Source organism: Schistocerca piceifrons, chromosome X, assembly GCF_021461385.2.
Source record: "Schistocerca piceifrons isolate TAMUIC-IGC-003096 chromosome X, iqSchPice1.1, whole genome shotgun sequence".
NCBI classification, from domain to species: domain Eukaryota; kingdom Metazoa; phylum Arthropoda; class Insecta; order Orthoptera; family Acrididae; genus Schistocerca; species Schistocerca piceifrons.
Window position 1 is genome coordinate 593,543,161 of NC_060149.1, and position 24,386 is coordinate 593,567,546.

At 42.3% G+C, this 24,386-nt stretch overlaps 1 protein-coding gene across 1 annotated transcript in view; it reads left to right on the forward strand.

Annotated features, from left to right (window-relative positions):
- LOC124722103 (solute carrier family 41 member 1-like) overlaps nt 1-24,386 on the forward strand; it is a 166,082-nt gene that overhangs the window by 84,154 nt on the left and 57,542 nt on the right. Inside the window, exons 4-6 of the mRNA XM_047247301.1 lie at nt 5,265-5,409; nt 5,784-5,930; nt 12,637-12,784. Coding sequence (XP_047103257.1) covers nt 5,265-5,409; nt 5,784-5,930; nt 12,637-12,784 — 440 coding nt within the window. The remainder of the gene's footprint in view (nt 1-5,264; nt 5,410-5,783; nt 5,931-12,636; nt 12,785-24,386) is intronic.

A 24,386-nucleotide genomic window follows, 5' to 3' on the forward strand; every position in this document is an offset into this window, starting at 1 on the left:
AAAACTTACGGAACAGTTCTGAATGTCACAGTGAGTCACTCTTGATTTTTAGTATTTTATATCAGGCATCACCTGACAGAGCTATAAAAGACATTCAAGTAGACCTGCAGTCTTATATAAATGCTCATACTTATCACAGTGTCAATATTGAGGATTCTAAGTGGATATTTATGAAATAATTTCTCACTGAACTTCAGGTACCACTAAGCTGGTGACTTTAAGGTGGTTTCCAAGAGGATGCTATTGCCAGGGGATGCATTGAAAGTATCATGCTTGAGTTACTACTGTAACAAGAAACTTCAGTTCACTTTTCACGTATTATCTTTCTGTCAACAGTGCACTAACACAGAAAGTGTGTATTTGCTTCTTGTTTGTAATGAATGCCCCATTTTAATCTCCATATCCAGCTGTGCAGTTAGATTAATAGTATCAGCTAGTGATTGAGATTTCAAAAGTGAGTATACATGTGTTATTCATGGCATTGTTTGGGTCTGTTTTATTTAACCTCCGTTGTAGGGAAGAAGTTTCTAGTTCAGTGTCTTGACGGCAGCTCGGTCATTAGAGGCAAAGGACTTCTTAAGTGGGACAAGGTAAGTTGCTGGAAGACAGAGGAATTGGTTAAATATATATGACTTTGTAAATGGAACTAACCCGATGTTCACAACAGATGATTAAGATCAAAGAAAACTGTTAGAAATAACTATTACAGGTTTGAACATAACTTCTCTTGGATACAAAGACTAATATCTTAACCCCCTCACATCTTCATTGTAGACATAATGTGTATGTGATACGTGTTAGTGACAATTTTCATTCTAATGTACTACACACAGCCTATAGTGAGAGAGTAAGCTTGAGCACTGAAGCTTTTGTGACAGTCAATGTAATTTCTTCTCAGCCACTACTTGCAGTGTTAAGGAAACTCATTGTGTTTAATAAAAGGAAGTGATAAAGGATGTTCAGTGTAGCAGCTGTTACTATTGGTTCATTGAGAATTGTTCCAAAGTAAGCATAAATTTCGTAAATGATGATTATTCAAATGGTTCGAATGGCTCTGAGCACTATGGGACTTAACATCTGAGGTCATCAGTCCCCTAGAACTTAAACTACTTAATCCTAACTAACCTAAGGACATCACACACATCCATGCCCAAGGCAGAATTTGAACCTACGACCGTAGCAGTCGTGTGGTTCCGGACTGAAGCACCTAGAACTGCTCGGCCACAGCAGCTAGCGATGATTATTCATATTCTTGGCTCACAAGATTGTAGTCAAATACTCAGTATTAATAAAACTAACATCTTGATTTGCCTTACAAAGCATATCTCATTAAAAGGGGACAGTCTAAATTGGCAAGAAATGGTAAAAGAAAACTCAACTTTGTGCAACTATCTTGAAGGCGATCAAGATATATGTAATATACACACTGCCGTGTGTAGTTAGTATAAACTTAGATAAGAAATTGTCTCAAGGCACAGTTATTAATATGCTTGAAAGACAATTAATTCTTATTAATATGCTCTAAAGGCAAATAATTCAACAGGAGACCCCCCTGTGAAAGGGGGAAAACTGTGGAAGTGTGTTGTCAGTGAAGAATGGTTGGAAGTTGTAAAATAAGCTGCTAAAGTGAAATAGACAACAATGAAACCATTATCATTAGGAAATATATTAGTGGTGGCCAGTGACAATAAAATCAGTGTAATATACAAAAATAGCATAGAGGCACAAACAGGATTTGCTCCTTCTATGGATCAGCAAAATAGTGCTTCTGGATTTGGGAGCTGCAAGATGTATGAACCTTGTAGAAAACTAGTCATCCTAACTGACAGATATGGTCATGACATGACAGAACAAGTAAACAAGTTTTCCAAAATGAAAATCTCAGGATTTTTTAAACTTGGTGCCAGACTGTTAGAAGGAAGCATGCCCAGGAGTAAAAGTGAAGTATCATATCTTCCATCAGTTGATTTCATTGGACTGGCAGGCAGATCAACAATTTTTAGAAAAAACAAACGTATGAAGCTATTAGCTTAATAAGTCACAGCTGCAAAATACTAACACGAATTCTTTACAGACGAATGGAAAAACTAGTAGAAGCCAACCTCGGGGAAGATCAGTTTGGATTCCGTAGAAACACTGGAACACGTGAGGCAATACTGACCTTACGACTTATATTAGAAGAAAGATTAAGGAAAGGCAAACCTACGTTTCTAGCATTTGTAGACTTAGAGAAAGCTTTTGACAATGTTGAATGGAATACTCTCTTTCAAATTCTAAAGGTGGCAGGGGTAAAATACAGGGAGTGAAAGGCTATTTACAATTTGTACAGAAACCAGATGGCAGTTATAAGAGTCGAGGGACATGAAAAGGAAGCAGTGGTTGGGAAGGGAGTAAGACAGGGTTGTAGCCTCTCCCCGATGTTGTTCAATCTGTATATTGAGCAAGCAGTAAAGGAAACAAAAGAAAAATTCGGAGTAGGTATTAAAATTCATGGAGAAGAAATAAAAACTTTGAGGTTCGCCGATGACATTGTAATTCTGTCAGAGACAGCAAAGGACTTGGAAGAGCAGTTGAATGGAATGGACAGTGTCTTGAAAGGAGGATATAAGATGAACATCAACAAAAGCAAAACAAGGATAATGAAATGTAGTCTAATTAAGTCGGGTGATGCTGAGGGAATTAGATTAGGAAATGAGACACTTAAAGTAGTAAAGGAGTTTTGCTATTTGGGGAGCAAAATAACTGATGATGGTCGAAGTAGAGAGGATATAAAATGTAGGCTGGCTATGGCAAGGAAAGCGTTTCTGAAGAAGAGAAATTTGTTAACATCCAGTATTGATTTAAGTGTCAGGAAGTCATTTCTGAAAGTATTCGTATGGAGTGTAGCCATGTATGGAAGTGAAACATGGACGATAAATAGTTTGGACAAGAAGAGAATAGAAGCTTTCGAAATGTGGTGCTACAGAAGAATGCTGAAGATTAGATGGGTAGATCACATAACTAATGAGGAAGTATTGAATAGGATTGGGGAGAAGAGAAGTTTGTGGCACAACTTGACCAGAAGAAGGGATCGATTGGTAGGACATGTTCTGAGGCATCAAGGGATCACCAATTTAGTATTGGAGGGCAGCGTGGAGGGTAAAAATCGTAGAGGGAGACCAAGAGATGAATACACTAAGCAGATTCAGAAGAATGTAGGTTGCAGTAGGTACTGGGAGATGAAAAAGCTTGCACAGGATAGAGTAGCATGGAGAGCTGCATCAAATCAGTCTCAGGACTGAAGACCACAACAACAACAACAATGAAGCTACAAGGTGATATTCAGTAAGGATTGCAACACTTTTTTTTTTCCTCAGCCAATTTCAGTTGAAAAATTGCGGAATTCGTTGTGGGACATCATGGAATATTCCCACTTCAGCCCCTTTTGTTTCATGAAATTCCAATAGGTGGCGGCACTATAAGTAGCATTCAAAATATTATTTGTAACAGAGGTGTGTTCCAAGCACAGAGCTGTCATTGAGATTCTTTTGGTGGAAAGCCAGAACAGATATTCATAGGCACTTGCAGAATGTCTGTGGAGACGTGGCAGTGAACAACAGCATGGTGAGTCTGGAGAGACATCTATTATTGCAACAAGGCCGATACAGCTGTGACCCCTGCATTGTTGGAACATGCAGACATTCACATTGACGGATCACAATCAAGACACCCTGCTGCTAGAATGGATGTCTTTGTTGGTAGTGCTGACACACTTGTCCACCAGTTGTGATACTCAGAGGTGTGTGCCCACTGGATTCTTCACCGCCTCGCTGTACACCATAAAGAGCAACGAAGGACCATCTGTGCAGAATTGCTTTCGCATTATGAGGCTGATGTGACAATTTTATATCGAAAATCATCACAGGCAGTGGAATATGGGTTCATCACATTGAATCTGAAACAAAACAGCAGTCCGTTGAGTGGCACCACACCTCTCTCCTCTGAAGAAAAAGTTCAAAGCTGCACCATCAGCCATTAGTCATGGGACCAGTCTTCCGGGACACTAAAAGGGTTATGCTGTTTGATGTCCTCCCTTATGGTGCAACAACCAACTCTGAAGTGTATTGTGCAAATGAACTTCACAACAATGCAAGGCCTCACACATGTCTGCACACTCGAGAGGAACTCGCAAACCTTCGTTGGACTGTCCTTCCTCATCCACTCTACAGCCTGAATCTCGCACCTTCTGACTTCCATCTGTTTGGTCCAATGAAGGATGCATTACATGGGAAGCATTACGTGGGTGATGGAGAGGTTATTGTTGCAACAAGACATTGGCTCCAATGTCGACCAGGAGAGTGGTACCATGTGGGCATACAGCCCCTCCAAATAAGGTGGCATAAGGTCATCACATTGAAAAGGAATTTTGTTGAAAAACATGGTTTTGTAACTAAAAGAGTGGGGAATAATATGGTGTATTGGAATCCTGAATAAAACAAACCTACTTTCAGAAAAAATAGTGTTGGGTTACTTATTGAACTCCACTAAAAAGTGTTCACTTAAATGCACACAAATGTGGTGCTCCTGAACATTGTCACCGTAATCTAACACTAAAGGGTTTTGTGAATGATGAAATACTCACAGTCAGTGATCAGTTCACCAAATATGCAAACTTTCTTAAAAAGTTAATAGAAACTCCAAGATAGAATGTGACAATATTATGAAAAGGATAGTTGCTACTCACCTATTATGGTGATGCTGAGTTGCAGATAGGCACAACAGAGAGACTGTCAGAAAGTGTGCTCTTGACCAACAAGACCTTCATCAGAAATAGCTACACACACACACACACACACACACACACACAGTGTCTCTGGCTGCTTAGACTGTGGTCTCTGGTCTGTGTACTTCAAAAAATGCAAATGTGGAAACAAACTCTTTACTTTATGTAGTGGAAGTCATTATCTTCATTCTTACCTTCATTTGTATTCTACTCAGAATTTTCGTTGCTTGTACTCATAGTGAAGTATTACTTGTGATAGTTTGTATATTGGGACATGTAACTGTTGCCTAAATATCTGAGTATCAATATTGTTTTACAGTTGGTGTGTTCATTTCTCAAGTAAATATGACTATGTAGATTATCAGAAAGTTATGGCTTTAGTAATTGTAAAGTTACTAACAGTGTGTAAATTATCCAAGGCATGTTTTCATTTTTTTTTTAATGTTGGCATCTTTTATTGTGGCGGTAGTCTGATTTTTTTTGTGTATCTTCTTTCGCACAGTGTCAGGCAAATGTGGTTGGATTCCTTGCTTCAGTTGTGGCAATAGTGATGGGAGGTTTCAAGAGCAGGAGTGTGCGGCTTGACCATGCACTTCTTATGTGTGCCAGCAGTTTAGTGACTGCTTCACTTGCCAGCTTTGTTCTAGGTAAAACTTAACTCTCTAGTTATTTTCTTGTCTGTATTTAGTTGTAATTAACATTATTATATGGCTTCAGTAACTTTGCTAGTGACAGGTAAGTAAATATTAATATTTGTTGTTTGTTTGTTTGTGGATTTCATTAATTATTGTTGAAATAACTTTTCTTTTTCTTTTTAATTGAACGTGAAAACCTCTAATCAAACCAAAATCTGTACTTAGTGGAGCAGTACTATTTACGTGGATAAAAATTGGGGAATCTTTGACATGATGCACGTCTTTTACTTTCATCATTCTGATACATAAGTACTGTTTTGAGTTGATAATTATGTTAAATTTCTTTGTGCTCAATTTGCACTAATAAGCTATTTGTTCTTTTTTAGGTCTTACAACTGCTGCAGTGATAGTTTTCTCACGGCATTGTAGCATCAATCCCGATAATGTAGCTACTCCAATTGCAGCAAGTCTTGGTGACGTTACATCACTCGCTCTTCTCTCATGGATATCAACTGTCCTCTATGATGCTATAGGTACTAATATTTTCTTTGTGCAGTTTTTAAATATGGTTCCAATCTATTAAAACTATAAAACTAGGAAAATTAGTGATTGAAAATGCAAAAAATTGAACAGAAAAGATATATGGAACAGTTACTTGTGAAATGTGACAAACTGTGGAAAATGCAATTACTGATGTACTTGTGTACTTCAGGGTAGTATGAACTGAGCATGATTCTATAATTGTTGACGTATTATTGGGCCCCCAAGCCATAGAAACATGGAAAGTTTTAATTCTTGTTCTTTCTCAAATATTTGTCAGTCCCCTGAGAACTTCCACCACATGTAGTAGATACTGATTGTGCTAAATATCTTCAGGTTATTTCCAAGTGAATGTATATTGACTTAAACCATGTTGACAGTAAAGGAAAATATTTAAATTGGTGGTGGTGGTGTACTCCTGAAGCTCACATCTAAAATAGGGACACTGCACTCTGTTAAATTTCCTCGCACACAGCATAAAAATTGCAGTAGGTAGTGAGTCTTCACCACTAGTGTCATCTGTAGTCTGCAACTTGTAGTGCTATCTTGCCTGTGTGTATGTAAATATGGAATACTTTTATTACAACTAAATTGCTGTCACTATAAGTTTAGATGAACAGTAAAAGCCTGTGTATAATTTGGGCATCAAACACGGAACTGTGATAGCACCACTCAGCCGTACACTCTTAATGACAATGAACTTAAGTTTACTGCCTATAAAGTACTGTATATTGGCCTCTCTTGGGCACTTAAAGGTAAAGACTGCAGTTGTACAAGAGCCAAAATTTGTAAAGAAGACTGAATAGGTTAATAAAATAGTGATTGTTTATGGAAATAAGTAAACATGAAATCAGTCTGTGCAGAGGCGTAACAATGGTAACTAGCATCTAACCTTCTATGAATCAGTTACTTGTGATCTTATTTTTAAAACTATGACCTTTTTACATTTTTCCACTAAAAGATTACACTACTCTCAAATATACTTGTCTTTACACAATGTAACACAAAAGAGAGACCCCAAATTACACACTTACCCGATTTTCATATGCTTAACTTCTTAATCCACAGTTTCTAGCTGTCGGAGTAGAATTATACAAAGTTTCAGTCAACAGCAGCAGACATCATGAAAAAGGAAAATGCTCTGTGAATCAAGTGTTCGTAGTATTAGCCATTTTAGGGCTAATCTAATTTGATGATCAACCATCTGATACAGCTATAGAAACTGCGAAAACTGAATTCATTGTAAATGTTTATAATATTGTTCATTTCATAACAATGTAAAGGGCTTTTTTCCCAAAATACTTGAAGATACTTTGTTGTAAAATAAACTGTCCTTTAAAAACGAAATTTACTGTCTCACCACTTACATCTTTTGACCCATAGTGACATAAAAGCAAAGTATTACTAGTTTATGACACAGCTCCTGCCTTCTACCAGACTTGGGTTAACACAGTACTTGTCTTCTCTCCTTCAGAAGTTCTACATAAACACAGATTTCATTCAAAGGAACATAGGAAATATTTGTACGTTTCAGTTAAATAACTGTCAAGTCTCATGCACAACTAAGACATTTATTAAGTCATACCACACTTTTTTGAGAGAGAGAAAAACAAAATTACTTAAATGAACATAGAATTTCAGCCCACACCATAGCCATAGATCTCCACATCACAGTTTAAGCCATATCCACTCCTGTAAACACACAGATTTTTATATCCACCTCCATTGAATGTTTAGTGGTAGCCTGTAAGATATCTAATTGTTAATGTACGGAAAGTTCTGGTTGAGAATACCAAATTATTTAGGAATAAAGGAGACGACTCACCTAAAGACGGAAGCACTGCTTCGTCGCCAAATACACGCACGGAAGATACAGAGCTTTACTTTGCTAGCTTTCTCAAGCTGGAGGAGAAATGTGCGCCCCCCCCCCTTCCCCCCTCCACACACACACACACACACACACACACACACACACACACACACACACACACAACCACCCCATTCTCATTACCCTCGCCCAGTACTTGTCAGCTTGATGTGAGCTGCCATCTTGCGCCCTAGCTTGTGAAATGAAATAGAGTGCTCGGCTGTCTGCCATGTGTCCCCTCTACCTAAACCCCTAGCTAGCCCACGGACAGCTGCCAACTCCCGCGAGCTGCTAGACGCTTTCCCCCAACCACCTCCCTGCCTCCCACTTCTCTCCATCCCTCACCCCACACTGCACCTAAACCTCACCCCAGTACACTCACCATGATCAACATACAATAACAAACTATGAAATCACTCATGCTCACAGAATTAAAACATAGATGAGCTGTGCCTCCTAGAGGCTGTTAGCGAGACAAACTTGACCGTCATGCCTGACTGATAACAGGTGGCATCAGCATTCTCTTGTACTCCTATTTAGTGTGTCACATTACCCGCCAGCACTTATTACAACTAATGATATATCCAGACTGAAAAATTTATTCACAAGGCAAAGTTTCTTAAATTCAGAGAGAAAATGATTTACTTGCTAAGGACTTGTATCAGTGGTGGAAGTTATACCTTCTTATCCTCCAGTGTTGAGTTTTGTTGGTGCTCTAGTTCAGTTTATTCTTTTGACGAGTGCTACTGTTTGCTCTTGCATGGTCATATCAGGCTGAACTGTTCTGAAGGTGCCTGTATGTGGCTTTGCATGTACAACACATGTCAACATAAAAATAATTGGAAGAAAGAGAATTTTTGTCTTTCTGATTACCCTGATTGCTGTGTGTATCAGTTTTTGTTAAAATTTAGAATGCCTTGTTTTAGAGCGAGAATATGTCTGGAATATTTAGACTTTCAGCTTTCCTGGTCATGTATTCCGTAGTTTACTACTGAATAGGAATATGAGGTGAGTCAGGAAAAAAGATCCATGCCATGAGGGATGATAGTACTGGTGAATCTGAATAAATAACTTCATACGGACATATGCCCAATTCCAAATGCTTTCAGAGCTAAACCACATTTAATGTCAGTTTTCTGTGGTTTTCTTGAATAACTCGAAAACTGGAGCCACTAGCAAAAACCTGTCACAGCATAAAATTCAACTACATTACATTTCCTACAACAAAGTCCCTATTCATTTTTTCTTTTGCGCTAATAGTTTGTGTGAAGAGAGTGAGATAATATTGAAAATCTCACATGACATGCATTTGCTGTAGCTTAGGTAGTTTTTGTAGGCCAATTTGAGGTAGTTTCCTCACTATAGTCTGATTTATAGTAGTTGTCACTTGACAGGCAACATGCCGCAGGGCTCCCGCCACCAGTAAACCAATGGCAGCCGGCGCTGTCGGCTGCCACTGCATTGCCACTTCGCTCTGCCGAGCTGACTAAGACATTATGCCAGCCAGTCCTCAGCGAGCCGTTGTAGACGTGCGTGTGAGAGATTTGAGTGACTTGTAGCTTCGCGTGTTTACAATGTCTGATGAAAGCAGTCGCAAGAGAGGGAGGCAGAGGCTGCACACTCCTCGGAAACCTACAAAAAGTGGCGGACATGGCGTCGTTATACGCAGTCAGGCACGTGAATACGTGTGTTCCTTAAGGGAGTATTTTGAGAGAGAGAGGGATGCAGGAGGGCCTCTCATTCCTTTGGATAAGGTGGTGGAGCGAACTGCAGCTGCTCTGCAAGTTAGCGAACGATCAGTAATAAGAATCTGCAAGGAGAAATTCACGAAAGAAGGCTCAAGTGACTCATCTAAATTGGAGACACCTGGGAAAAGAGGCGACTAGAGAAGAGGGTCACAAAACTTTACTCTTTTTCAGGAAAATGGCATTCGTCATCAAAGATACACATTTTATTCGAGGAAGGAGTATCCAACACTCAAAAAACTACATGCTACCCTCACAGCGGCTGACCTATTTCAGGGTAGTAAATCGTCTTTGTTACGAGTCTTGAAAAAGTTAGGATTCCGCTATAAATCCATCTCTGGCAGAAAGTTACTAATGGAACACCAAGATATTGCAGCCTGGCGATGCTGCTTTCTTAGAGAATTAGTGGGGACAAATTTTGATGATATCATTTGGCTTGATGAAACATGGGTGAATGCAGGACACAGTTTAGAAAAAGGCTGGACAGACGGTACCATCAGCAGAAGTATGGCAGCTCCGATTGGCGGAGGAAAAAGGATAATTGTAGCACATGCCGGAAATTCAAAAGGTTTCATTCCAAATTTTCTGCTGCTATTCAGTTCAAATAAGACCTCCGACTACCACGAAGAGATGAGCCACAATACTTTGTGAAATGGTTTGAAGACTGTGCGCTCCAGAACTTAACAAAAAACTCTATCATTGTTATGGATAACGCTCCTTATCATTCAGTAATACAAGACAAAGCACCCACAAAGGCAACGAGTAAAAACGACATTGTTAGCTGGTTACAGAAACATAAGGTGCAGTTCGACAGTAATTTTACAAGGGCAGAATTATTAGAACTTGTATCGCAACACAAACCAAAGAACCCGATTTACATTATGGATGAAGTAGCAAAAAAATACGGGCATAAAGTGCTCAGATTGCCTCCTTACCATTGCCATTTCAATGCAATAGAGCTGATTTGGGCTCAGGTTAAGCGGCATATTGCTGCAGAAAATAAGAAATTTACATTAACCGAAGTGGAACGCCTTTTGAAAGAGGCAGTTGAAATTGTGACATCGGAAGACTGGCAGAAGGTAGTACATCACATGAAAGGAGTGATACAGGACACATGGAACAATGAAGGTATCTTACAACAAAGTGTCAGACTTGATTATATTTGTCAATACGAGCAGCGAGACTGATAGTTCCACTGACTCTGACTCTGAATTAAGCGGTGTTTTTGCATTGTCTGATTAGTGTGTAGTGTACTTACTGCCATTAAATAGTGTGTTTGTGAATTTATTTTGATTAATTCTTATTCTTGTTGTGAGACTAAGAAATACTGTTTGGCCAGCTCTCGTCATCTCCTAACGGTAAGTTAGACTGAATTTTAATTCAATTTCATTTTGTATACACACCAAGATGCTATTCAATGTGTGTAATAGTTTTTGAGATTTGCAATCTAAAGAAGAAAACTTTTCCGTACGCAAAAATTTCTCACACTTCAATAGTTAATGTAACAACGGCCCTAATTAAAATTAAGAAAAGATATTTGATTTGCTTATAGATACCACTGAGACCGATACTGTATGTAAATTTCAAAATATTTACATAATATTTATAGGAGATCGAGATTTTAAATGTCATACTTGTTTCGAGTTCAGTACTGATAGGGTTGCTTAAAAATGCTGTTTTCAGAAATTTATATACAAGAAACGTGATGCACTACGAAAACTTTTAAGGATTCTTTGCCGAGTGCATTATTTTGTTAATGAATGGAAAAAAATATTTTGCTTTGACACCAATAGTTTTTCCGTAATGACGTGATAAGTTAGAAGCTGTTTGCGAAATCGACAATTTAAATGGTTTCAAGCAAATTAACATAACTCTTGTCCTAATTAAAATTAAGAATAGATATTTGACAGATTGAGAGACATTGTAGAGATATACATCATATGTGGGTTTGAAATTTTTTACTTACTTTTTGTCGAAGATACAGGCTTTAAAACAATTTTCTATCGCCGGGGGTAGCAATGCGCTGAGGCGGCTGCCTCCAGTGAGTGCTTGACGTGACAACGCCGCAACTTCGCAGCGCAAACGTCAAGTGACAACTACTTTAAATCAGACTATAGATAAACCACAAGTGCCCTGTATCAAACTGTTCATCACAAATTCTTCTACTCTACTGTGGCACGTTGTAAACAATATCAATGTACTGAATAATAGAGAAAATAAATAACAATGTACGTTGAATGTGTTCTTATCTTGGAAACATTTCAGAATAGGGCATATGTCCGTATGAAGTTGTAGGTTCAGACTCACCAATACTATCACCTCTCAAAGCATGGACTTTTCCTCCTGATTCACTCTGTATATGAAACAGCTTATTCATATTCCATATTGCAGATGGTGTGGGTTAAAAATACGTAGGCCAAAGAAAACAAGATTAAATTTTTTTTTTCTGTAGTTAGGCAGGTGTTCATTCCAGTGTAATCTTTCAACTGTATTGATTACAAGACATTTTGTGCTTTTGTCCATGCCATTTTATAATCATAAATTATTTTACTTTTGTTCTAACCTTAAGACCATTGTAATTTATTGCTTAGACAACACACACACACACACACACACACACACACACACACACACACACACGAAAGACAAGGTACAATTCAATTAGCAACCCACAAGTGGCCAGCGGCGCCTTGGGCAACAGCCTATATAGTTATTAGTTCCAACAAGGGTTGCAGCCAAGTGGCCTGTAGTGGCTGCACCAAGCACAAACTTCATGTGCAAACAATGAAACGGTGCACACACCGAATTGGTAGTTACAGCAACTGTTGCTTCTATCTACACAGAATTAATAAATTTTGTTTAATTTGGAGCAACTATGGATTTATTTGCCTTGTTGTCACCCAGTTGCACTATCAAAAGGTTCAGCTTATTGCCTCAAAAATCCATTGTTATCTCGAGTATGAACAGATGTAAACAGTTGTAACATTTTATTAAATAAAAAACCTCTATTGTCAACTTTCAATTAGAATGAAATTTTATTTCCAAAATTCAGTTTTCTGTTTCTGAAAGTATTGTAATTCATTCCAGGGAAAACCGACTGGCTGGCCCCACTTATCATTTCTGGTTTTGTTCTCGTGACTCCTTTGTGGGTTTGGATTTCAAAGCAGAATAAGCACACACGAGAAGTTCTTTACTGTGGATGGACACCAGTGTTGGTGGCAATGCTTATTAGCAGGTAAGATTCAATATTACTATTTTATCGAAACTTAACTGGAGCTTAATGTGACAAATGGCTCATCGGTTTTTTAAGAGCTGCATTCGTTTATTCATTCAGAAATTGTTCCAGGCTAGTTTGTAAATGTTAGAATGGAAAATGCATTCACAAAAGACATTTAGACTGCAACATGAAGAAATACTCATGAAAATAAAATCTTCAGAGTTTGTGGGCCATTTCAGTTTTCTTCTTCTTCTTCTTCTACTACTACTACTAATAATAATAATAATAATAATAATACACTGGGATCATCATCTTTTTGTCTGTAATTGTCAGAACACATGCCATAGTCAGTGTCATGTTCACATCTGTGAGGGTTGCTCTCCTGTGCTTTTATTTGAAGAAAGGGAATTATTGGTTAAAAAAATCCTTAGCCTTTCATTGGTAGGTCACCTATGTCAATTTCAGTAACAAGCAATTGAAAGAAGGGAATGTTACTGAAATATGCCAAAACATAAATACAGTAAAACTTCATTTATACTTCTTTCACTTATACGTTTTTCCCACTGATACGAAGTTATGATGCAGTGTTTCAGAGTGGGTTGCCGGTAAGGCCAATACTAGACAATAATGAAATTAGATAGTGTAATAAAGAACTTTGTCAAACTTAGGCCTTGGTCAAATTTTCTTTGATCAAATCTAGCACCTCGCCTTAGATTTGATCAAAGGAAGCTTTCATCTTACGTTTACTGCATGGAGAAATCAACCGCTTGGAGCGCTAGCGTCGCTGCAGCTGTCTGACACACAATTTTTATCAACACGACTCCCAAATTTACATGGTGCATCGCATATATAACAAAGTTGACAGAAATATTTGAAGTAGATGAAGCACTGTGTAGCTTATGACATCTCGAAAACAAAAACAGAAGAAAAAGTGAGCTATAAAAAAACTGCAGATGCTATTAGCTATGAAGTACAGCCAGGATATACCCCTGAGAATATAAAGGGGAAATTCTACAACTTCTGTGGAAATAAAAATTTTTCGTGACTGCAGTATGTATTAAATTTATTTGCGTCCACGTACTCTTCCTTCAGTGTGTTATAAATAGCTTCAAACATTTCTAGTATTATTTTCGTCAATGTGCAGTGCAGCATTGGAGTGCTATACCTGTACTGTAAACTAGAGTAGCTAGAAATCACAGTCTTAAAGTAAGTCTATCTTTTGCAGATGTAGCCTTTATGAGGAGGGTGTTCAGCTTCATAATATGAGGAGCCACTTTCTTGAGCACATATTGAAATGTATTCTTGTCCATTCCCAAAGGGGTTTTCATGCGACTTCACGTCCTCGACTTGCAGCTCCCGTAGCAAATTTTGTTGTATCTCTTCCGCATGTAAGGATGTAAAATCATATCTCACTAGGGGTAAGATAGATACTGCCTTCAGGAAAATTAGAGACCTTTGGAGAAAAGAGAACCGCTTGTATGAATATCAAGAGCTCAGATGGAAACCTGTTTCTAAGCAAGGGAGGGAAAGCAGGAAGGTGGAAGCAGTATATAGAGGGTCTATACAAGGGTGATGTACTTCAGGACAATATTATGGAAATGGAAGATGATGTAGATGAAGATGAAATGGGAGATGTGATACTGCGTGAAGAGTTTGACAGAGCACTGAAAGACCTAAGTTGAAACGAGGCCCCGTGAGTAGACAACATCCCATTAGAACTACTGACAGCCTTGGGAGAGCCAGTCCTGACAAAACTCTACCATCTGGTCAGCAAGATGTATGAGACAGGCGAAATTCCCTCAGACTTCAAGAAGAATATAATAATTCCAGTCCCAAAGAAAGTAAGTGCTGACAGATGTGAAAATTACCAATCAATCAGTTTAATAAGTCACAGCTGCAAAATACTAACGCGAATTCTTTATAGACGAATGGAAAAACTGGTAGAAGCTGACCTCGGGGATGATCAGTTTGGATTCCGTAGACATATTGGAACACGTGAGGCAATACTGACCCTACGACTTATCTTAGAAGCTAGATTAAGGAAAGGCAAACCTACATTTCAAGCATTTGTAGACTTAGAGAAAGCTTTTGACAATGTTGACTAAAATACTCTTTTTCAAATTCTGAAGGTGGCGGGGGTAAAATACAGGGAGCGAAAGGCTATTTACAATTTGTACAGAAAGCAGATGGCAGTTATAAGAGTTGAGGGGCTTGAAAGGGAAGCAGTGGTTGGGAAAGGAGTGAGACAGGGTTATAGCCTATCCCAAATGTTATTCAACCCGTATATTGGGCAAGCAGTAAAGGAAACAAAAGAAGTATTCAGAGTATGAATTAAAATCCATGGGGAAGAAATAAAAACTTTGAGGTTTGTCGATGACGTTGTAATTCTGTCAGAGACAGCAAAGGACCTGGAAGAGCAGTTGAACGGAATGGACAGTGTCGTGAAAGGAGGATATGAGATGAACATTAACAAAAGCAAAACGAGGATAATGGAATGTAGTCTAAGTCGAGTGATGCTGAGGGAATTACATTGGGAAATGGTACGCTTAAAGTAGTGGATGAGTTTTGCTATTTGGGGAGCAAAATAATTGATGATGGTTGAAGTAGAGATGGTATAAAAAGTAGACTGGCAATGGCATGGAAAGCGTTTCTGAAGAACAGAAATTTAACATCGAGCATAGATTTAAGTGTCAGGAAGTCGTTTCTGAAAGTATTTGTATGGAGTGTAGCCATGTATGGATGTGATACATGGACGATAAATAGTTTGGGCAGGAAGAGAATAGAAGCTTTCGAAATGTGGTGCTACAGAAGAATGCTGAAGATTAGATGGGTAGGTCACATAACTAATGAGGAGCTATTGAATAGAATTGGGGAGAAGAGAAATTTGTAGCACATCTTGACTAGAAGAATTTAGTATTGGAGTGCAGCGTGGAGGGTAAAAATCATAGAGGGAGACCAAGATATGAGTACACTAAGCAGATTCAGAAGGATGTAGGTTGCATAGGTACTGGGAGATGAAGCAGCTTGCACAGGATAGAGTAGCATGAAGAGCTGCATCAAATCAGTCTCTGGACTGAAGACAACAGCAACAACAACAACAACAACAGCAGCAACAGCAACAACAACAACAACAGCAGCAGCAAAAGCAACAACAACAGCAGCAGCAGCAAAAGCAACAACAACAACAACAACAACATCTTTTGCATCTCGCTGTGAAGTCCATGGCTTCACCCAAGTGTGTTTCCTTTTCTTCTGCTTCTCTTGCAAGTGCAATAACAATGCAATTGCAGTGCATGCAACTGCAGACCAAGCATAATTTCACTTATGGCGTCGGTGGCATGGCGTGGTGTGTTGTTGGCAACGACCATTCATTGCGGGGAGTTCATTTCACCACAAAGTAAATAATTAAATCTGTTCTTGCTGTATTGTTGACAGATTCTTGTATGTACCTTTGTCCACTCAGTAAATTAGTTATACTCGTAAAATGAACATTTCATTACAAAACATTTGCATTATATGAAGATGGTGTTGCCAACATCAGCACACTACACTGCCAATGCCATAAGTAAAATTGAGCTGCAGAGAATAGTATTTAGTCATCATCTGCCATTTATGAAGGAACTTTGACAAAATACTTGATGACAGTGTAATATCCCCTTTGGTGCCATGTCAAAGATAACTGTCAAAGAAAATTGATAGTATAATACTGGCCTAAGCTCTATCTATTAACACAGCACCATGGTCACTAACTAGAAAATTGCTTCGTTGCAAGCATCTGAATCCAACTAACACTGAATTTTTAATGTGACAGACTTGAGATTGTTTTATAGATTGACAGATATGGAACATCAGTAGAAACTGAAATAATAGAGTTGTCACAAAAACAAAATATTATACAGAGACTGTACAATATTGGAAAGTGCAGTATAATGTATGAAGCTTACTATTAGGGCAGTGGTGATATCAATAGGGAAGATTGGTAGTAGGTGTAACACTCGTTTGTTTTTCCGAATTACACAACTTCTGCTGAACTAGGGCACAACTGGACAAGAAATGTTGCATGTCACTTGGGAATCCCGAAACACATCACACCTCATACTGTATAGGCTATAGTACAGTATTACTGTGTTTCTAATTATTTTGAGAACTGGTAACATGAGTGGAAGAAAAAAGAAAAGCATTACTATCGCTGAAAAGATACGAATTTTGAGAGTTGTGAAGGAAAACAGTAATAGAAAGCGAAAGGATATTGCCAAGGAATTAGGAATTTCTGTGTCTACTTTAAATTCTGTAGGTGCAGAGGCAAAAGAAATTGAAGATAGTACATGTGTGTTCGGAATTTCTATTAGTAAGCGGACATGCATTCAGGACGGGAAATATGAAGACGTGGAAGATTGTTTGTTGCAGTGGTTCAGGCAACATAAAACAGAAGGCATTCCTATTATAGGCCCAATGCTTTGTGAAAAAGCAAATGAATTTGCAATTCGACTCAGTGTGGAATATTTCAGTGCTTCATAAGGTTGGCTGCACAAATTTATGGTAAGACGTGGAATCAGCTGTCAGAATGTGTGTGGCAAAAGCAAAAGTGTTGATTTCGAGACAGTGCAAAATTGGAAGGAAACCCCTTTGAAAGAATTGACATCCCAATATGCTCTTAAAAACATTTTCAATGTGGATGAGACGGGCTTGTTTTACAATGTAATGCCTGACCGTACAGTGGCATTTAAAGGTGAGAACTATCACGGAGGAAAACGGAGTAAACAATGTGTAACAGTGCTGTTATGTGCTAACAGTGATGGTAGTGAGAAGCTCCCCTTACTTACATTCAGGAAATTTGCCGAGCCCCATTGTTTTAAGAACATTGTCACATTTCCCACAAAATACTCTGGTAACAAGAAATCGTGGATTACAAGTAAGTTTTTGAAAGCTGGCTTCGAAGTGTTGCGAAAATGGGTGCAGCAGGCTGGAAGATTTTATTGTTCGTAGGCAGGTATGCAACATATCCTCACCTTACTTCTTATTTGAGAAATATGATCGTGGAATTCTTTCCTGCGAATAGCATGAGGGAGCTCCAGCCACTTGACGTTGGAATAATACATAATTTCAAGTTGCATTATCACAAAATGCTCATGCAGCATTCCATCAGGCGTGTAAACATCGAAAAAAAGGAAGAAATGAAAATAAACATTTTACAGGTAAGATTTTCACTTTGCATTTATTTCATGTTGTGCTACTGGAGCCAAAGAACACTTCGAGAAATTATTAATGAATTTGTTTCTCCTGATAGACAATGCACTACATTGCAGCTTCATGGCACAGTGTTTCAGATGATACCATTCAGAACTGTTTCCGAAAAGCCAGATTTGAGATGATGTCTATGATCGTGGTGGAAATGATCATACTGGTGATATTTCACCTAATGATGAAGAATGGACTCGACTTGAAGAGCAGATCTCATTTGAGGATTATGTGAACATTGGTGAAAAGCTTGTTACTACAGAACCCATGACTATCGCTGATAGTTAAGTGTGCATCTTGGACCTGGACAAGGAAGAAACTGATGATGAGTATGATACAGAAGAGCGTCAGCATTCCTCCATGATGTTTAATAATGCAGTAAATGCAATAGAAATAATTAAACTATTTGTGATGTGCTACAATGTTTTTGGCAAAATAATGACAGAGTTATCCCATTTTGAGGGTACAGTGTACACTGTTGCTGCACCAAAGAAAAAACAAGCAGAAGTTACGGACTTTTTTACGAAATGTGTTCTTCTGTGTAGAGTTTTACATTTTACTTTATCTCTTTGTTAAGTATGATACCTAGTAAGCCTATATAACATATGTAGAATGTAACTTTTTATTTACTGGATATATATATATATATATTGAAGACATTAGAAGAGAAATGTAGATTTCAAAGTTTCTTGATTGACGTCCGCTGTACTATGAACTGCACCTTGAAGAGGTGTTGATTTACAGATCTGAGAGTACTCTGGGACACAGAGTATACAGGAATCCCAGCCTGTACTCAAATTGAAATTACTTTGTGACTGGCAGATAGTAGTGGTGAGGGGACAGTGTTGCCAACGTGCAGTCAGCCGTGCTTCACAAGGTGCTGCCCATATCTACAAAATGGGCAACACAGTGAACATGTGGTGCTCGAGAAAGAACTAAGATTGGATGGTGGCTGGTCCTACCACTCAACCCCCCCTGCGGGTCCGGGGTAAGAATAGGCCCGAGGTATTCCCGCCTGTCATACGAGGCGACTAAAAGGAGTTTCAACCGTTTCGGCCTTCCATGTGTTGGTCCCCCTTGGGGTTTCACCTCCATTTTTCAAAATTCTACAGAAGTACGAGCCTTTTGGGGAAGGACACCTTACGTGGTGTACCACTGGTCCTAAGTGCACTAAGACCTTGGCACTCAGTATTGCACCGGCGTTGTAACCGTACCCCCTATTCCTCAAATTGGGCCTAAACGCCTGATGGGTTGTCCAAGTTACGCCCTTAGTGCATCTCCATCTGCCCCAGCGATCATGATGGACTTTCCATGGCACCAGAAATCCAGCACGGTAGCCAGCCCGTTGTGGTGGGGTCGTCATGTACCCTCTAGGTTGTAGCCCCTTGACAACACAGGGATCGTACTGCCGATACCTGAGCTGCATCCTCCCCACGTCGGCCAAGGAGTAGATGCCCGTCTCCTTGGGGCATCAGGACTCCCGGCAATGGTCATCCTGCCAGGTGGCCCTTGCTGCGGCTGGGTGGCGCCCGTGGGGAGAGCCCCTGGTCGGAGTGGGTGGTATCGGGGCGGACGTTTCGCAGATGAAACGTCAACACATATCAGGTCGCTCTGCGGCCGAGTCTTTCAAAAGAAAAGGTACCGTTTCTAGTCCTGGTTCTCCTGCCCTTTCCCCCTTGGCCACTCCATGGGAGGAGGGACAGGCCCGCCGGCTTGGGGCGAAGTACTTCCCCCGCTATTTGGTCTGTTCTCGAACCGATGGGGGGACATTCGCCACCTCCAAGCCCATGTTCTTTGTTCAGCACATTGAGGACATCTTCGGGGAAATCAAGGCTCTCAGCAAGATGCGTTCAGGGTCCGTACTTATCAAGACCACCTCCGCCACACAGTCGGCGGCGCTCTAGGCGTGCGACCGCCTAGGGGACATCCCAGTATCCATTGTCCCACATCTGGCACTAAATAGGACGCAGGGGGTTATTTTTCATCGTGACCTCCTGCTACAATCTGATGAGGAGCTCAGGGCCAACCTGGAGCGCCGAGGCGTGCATTTCGTCCGGCGAGTCCAGCGCGGCCCCAAAGACCGTCGCTTCGACACCGGGGCCTTCATCCTCGCCTTCGAGGGGGACGTTCTCCCGGAGAAGGTAAAGGTGATGTGCTACCGGTGTGACGTGCGACCGTACGTCCCGCCTCCTATGCGCTGTTTTAGGTGTTTGCGCTTTGGGCACATGTCGTCACGGTGTGAGGCTAAGCCCCTTTGTGGCGATTGTGGACGTCCTCTTCGTGAGGAACATACATGCACCCCACCACCTCGGTGCATTAATTGTCCTGGCGTCCACTCGCCTAGATCCTCAGACTGCCCCGCCTATCAGAAGGAGAAGAAGATACAAGAAATCAGAACTTTGGATCGGCTCTCTTATTCTGAGGCCAGGAAGAAGTATGACCGCCTCCATCCCGTGCCGTTGACCACTTCGTTTGCCTCAGTTGTGTCCACTCCTTCCGCGGTATCCTCACCCCTATCCTGTCCCTCCTCCGCCCATCATGGGGCTCTGCCCCCGCCTCCCAAATCCCTCCCTTCCACATCCTCCTCCCCCGTGGCCCCCACCCGCTCTGCCCCAGGGGCCACCCTTCCTCCTCCTCCTCCTCCTCCCCCCCCCCCCCACGCCACCTGAGAAGCGATCCTCTTCTCAGGCGTCCATCAGGGAAACGTTCCGGACCCCAGCTTCCGAGGTCCGGCGTTCCAAAACGGACCCCGCACGTGAGGACCTTCTTCGGGTCCAGTCCACCATCCCTGTGCCTCCTCGGCCTTCCAAGAAGGCCTCCAAGAAGAAGTCTCTATCCCCCTCTCCACCCCGGTGCGTTTCGTCTGACGCTTCATCCGTGAGTCGCTGCTCCCGGCCATCCTCAGTTTCGCCGGGACGCTCTGCTGCCAGGCGCTCCGCCGGCCTTTCGTCGGCAAATGATGCGGCCCCTTCTACACAACCAGGGACAGTGGCCGCAGCTGGCGACGAGTCGATGGAACCGGATCCGCCTCCCGTCGATTGTAGCATTGTTCCCTCGCAACCTGGCCCTCCGCGGCCGTCGAGGTGACCAGCTCTTCCCCCGTCTCGTTCCCCCAACTTTTTGACTAGCGATGGCGTTGTTTCATTGGAACATAAGAGGTATTCAATCTAATCGGGAGGAATTACAACTGCTCCTCCGCCTGCACTGTCCGCTCGTCCTTGGTCTCCAGGAAACCAAGTTGTGCCCGACTGACCGTATTGCCTTTACCCACTATACCTCGGAGCGGTATGACCTCACCCCTGTGGACGGTATCCCAGCTCATGGTGGGGTCATGTTGCTCGTTCGGGACGATGTCTATTACCGTCCCATCCCATTGACCACCCCACTCCAAGCAATAGCTGTCCGCATTACTCTTTCTGCTTTTACTTTTTCAGTTTGTACCATCTACACTCCACCGTCATCTGCTGTTAGTCGGGCTGACATGATGCACCTGATCGTTCAGCTTCCCCCGCCGTTCTTATTGTTTGGCAACTTCAATGCCCATCATCCCCTTTGGGGCTCTCCTCCATCCTGTCCAAGAGGCTCACTCTTGGCGGATGTCTTCAACCATCTCAATCTTGTCTGCCTCAATACCGGCGCCCCGACTTTCCTCTCGGACTCTACTCATACCTACTGCCACTTGGACCTCTCGATCTGTTCTACCACTCTTGCCCGTCGGTTCGAGTGGTATGTCCTTTCTGACACCTATTCGAGCGACCACTTCCCCTGTGTCGTTCGTCTCCTGCACCACACCCCATCCCCACGTCCTTCGAGCTGGAACATACCGAAAGCTGACTGGGGACTTTACTCCTCCCTGGCGACCTTTCCGGACCACGATTTTCCCAGTTGTGACAGTCAGGTCGAATACCTCACGGCTGTTATCATCAATGCTGCCGAACGTTCCATTCCTCGTACTACTTCTTCTTCACATCGCGTTTCCGTCCCCTGGTGGAACGAGGCTTGTAGGGACGCTATCCGTGCTCGACGACGTGCTTTACGCACCTTTCGCCGCCATCCTACATTGGCGAATTGTATTGAATACAAACGACTCCGAGCGCAATGCCGTAGAATCATCAAAGACAGCAAAAAAGCTTGTTGGGCCTCTTTCACCAGCTCCTTTAACAGTTTTACTCCCTCTTCCGTCGTTTGGGGTAGCCTGCGCCGGCTGTTGGGCATTAAGGCCCACTCCTCGGTACCTGGTCTGACCTCAGGTAATGAGGTCCTTGTTGATCCTGTGGCTGTCTTCAACGCCTTTGGCCGCTTTTTCGCGGAGGTTTCAAGCTCCGCCCATTACCACCCTGCCTTCCTTCCCAGGAAAGAGGCAGAAGAGGCTCGGCGACCTTCCTTCCACTCGCTGAATCTGGAAACTTATAATGCCCCCTTTACTATGCGGGAACTCGAACGCGCGCTTGCACTGTCCCGATCCTCTGCTCCGGGGCCAGATGCCATTCACGTTCAGATGCTGGCACACCTTTCTCCGGCGGGCAAAAGCTTCCTTCTTCGTACCTACAATCGCGTCTGGACCGAAGGTCAAGTCCCCAGGCGTTGGCGTGACGCCGTTGTTGTTCCTATACCCAAACCCGGGATGGATAGACACCTTCCTTCTAGTTACCGCCCCATTTCTCTTACAAGCTGTGTCTGTAAGGTGATGGAGCGCATGGTTAATGCTCGGTTAGTCTGGATTCTTGAATCTCGACGACTACTTACTAATGTCCAATGCGGCTTTCGTCGCCGCCGCTCCGCTGTTGACCACCTTGTGACCTTGTCGACATTCATCATGAACAACTTTTTGCGAAGGCGCCAAACGGTGGCAGTGTTCTTCGACTTGGAGAAGGCTTATGATACCTGTTGGAGAGAAGGTATTCTCCGCACTATGCACAGGTGGGGCCTACGCGGTCGCCTGCCCCTTTTTATTGATTCCTTTTTAACGGATCGAAAGTTTAGGGTACGTGTGGGTTCCGTATTGTCCGACGTCTTCCTCCAGGAGAACGGAGTGCCTCAGGGCTCCGTCTTGAGCGTAGCCCTTTTTGCCATCGCGATCAATCCAATTATGGATTGCATTCCACCTAATGTCTCAGGCTCTCTCTTTGTCGATGACTTCGCGATCTACTGCAGTGCCCAGCGAACATGCCTCCTGGCGCGCTGCCTTCAGCGTTGTCTAGACAGCCTCTACTCATGGAGCGTGGCAAATGGCTTCCGGTTCTCTGAAGAGAAGACGGTTTGTATCAACTTTTGGCGATATAAAGCGTTCCTTCCGCCATCCTTACATCTCCGTCCCGTTGTTCTCCCATTCGTGGAAACAACTAAGTTTCTAGGGCTCACGTTGGACAGGAAACTGTGTTGGTCTCCACGTGTCTCTTATTTGGCGGCCCGTTGTACACGTTCCCTTAATGTCCTCAGAGTTCTTAGCGGTTCATCTTGGGGAGCGGATCGCACTGTCCTGCTTCGCTTGTATCGGTCCATAGTCCGATCGAAGCTGGATTATGGGAGCTTCATCTACTCGTCCGCTCGGCCATCCCTCTTACGCCGGCTCAACTCCATCCACCATCGGGGGATACGTCTTGCGACCGGAGCCTTCTACACTAGTCCTGTCGAGAGTCTTTATGCTGAAGCTGCAGAGTTACCATTGACCTACCGGCACGATGTACTGCTGTGTCGGTATGCCTGCCGGCTGTTGTCTATGCCCGACCACCCCTCTTACCAGTCCTTCTTCGCCGATTCTCTCGACCGTCAGTACGGGTTGTATGTGTCTGCCCTGCTGCCCCCCGGAGTCCGCTTCCGTCGCCTGCTTCGACAATTGGATTTTCCCCTCCCTACCATTTTCAGAGAGGGTGAGAGCCCGACACCACCTTGGCTCCAGGCTCCGGTTCATATTTATCTCGACCTCAGCTCACTCCCGAAGGAGGGTACTCCGGCTGCAGTGTATTGCTCACGGTTTGTCAAACTTCGTGCTCGCCTTGCCGGTCACACCTTTATTTACACCGATGGCTCCAAAACTGATGATGGTGTCGGCTGTGCCTTTGTCGTCGGGGCCGCCACCTTTAAATACCGGCTCCTCGACCAATGTTCCAGCTTTACGGCCGAGCTTTTTGCTTTCCATCAGGCCATTCAGTATGCCCGCCGCCACCGCCACTCATCATACGTACTCTGCTCTGACTCACTCAGTGCTCTTCAGAGCCTTGGAGCTCCCTATCCGGTCCATCCCTTGATTCAACGGATACAGCAGTCCCTCTATTCTTTCGCTGATGATGGTGGTTCTGTCAGCTTTCTGTGGGTTCCCGGACATGTAGGAGTGCCTGGGAATGAGGCTGCGGATGCTGCAGCCAAGGCTGCAGTCCTCCTT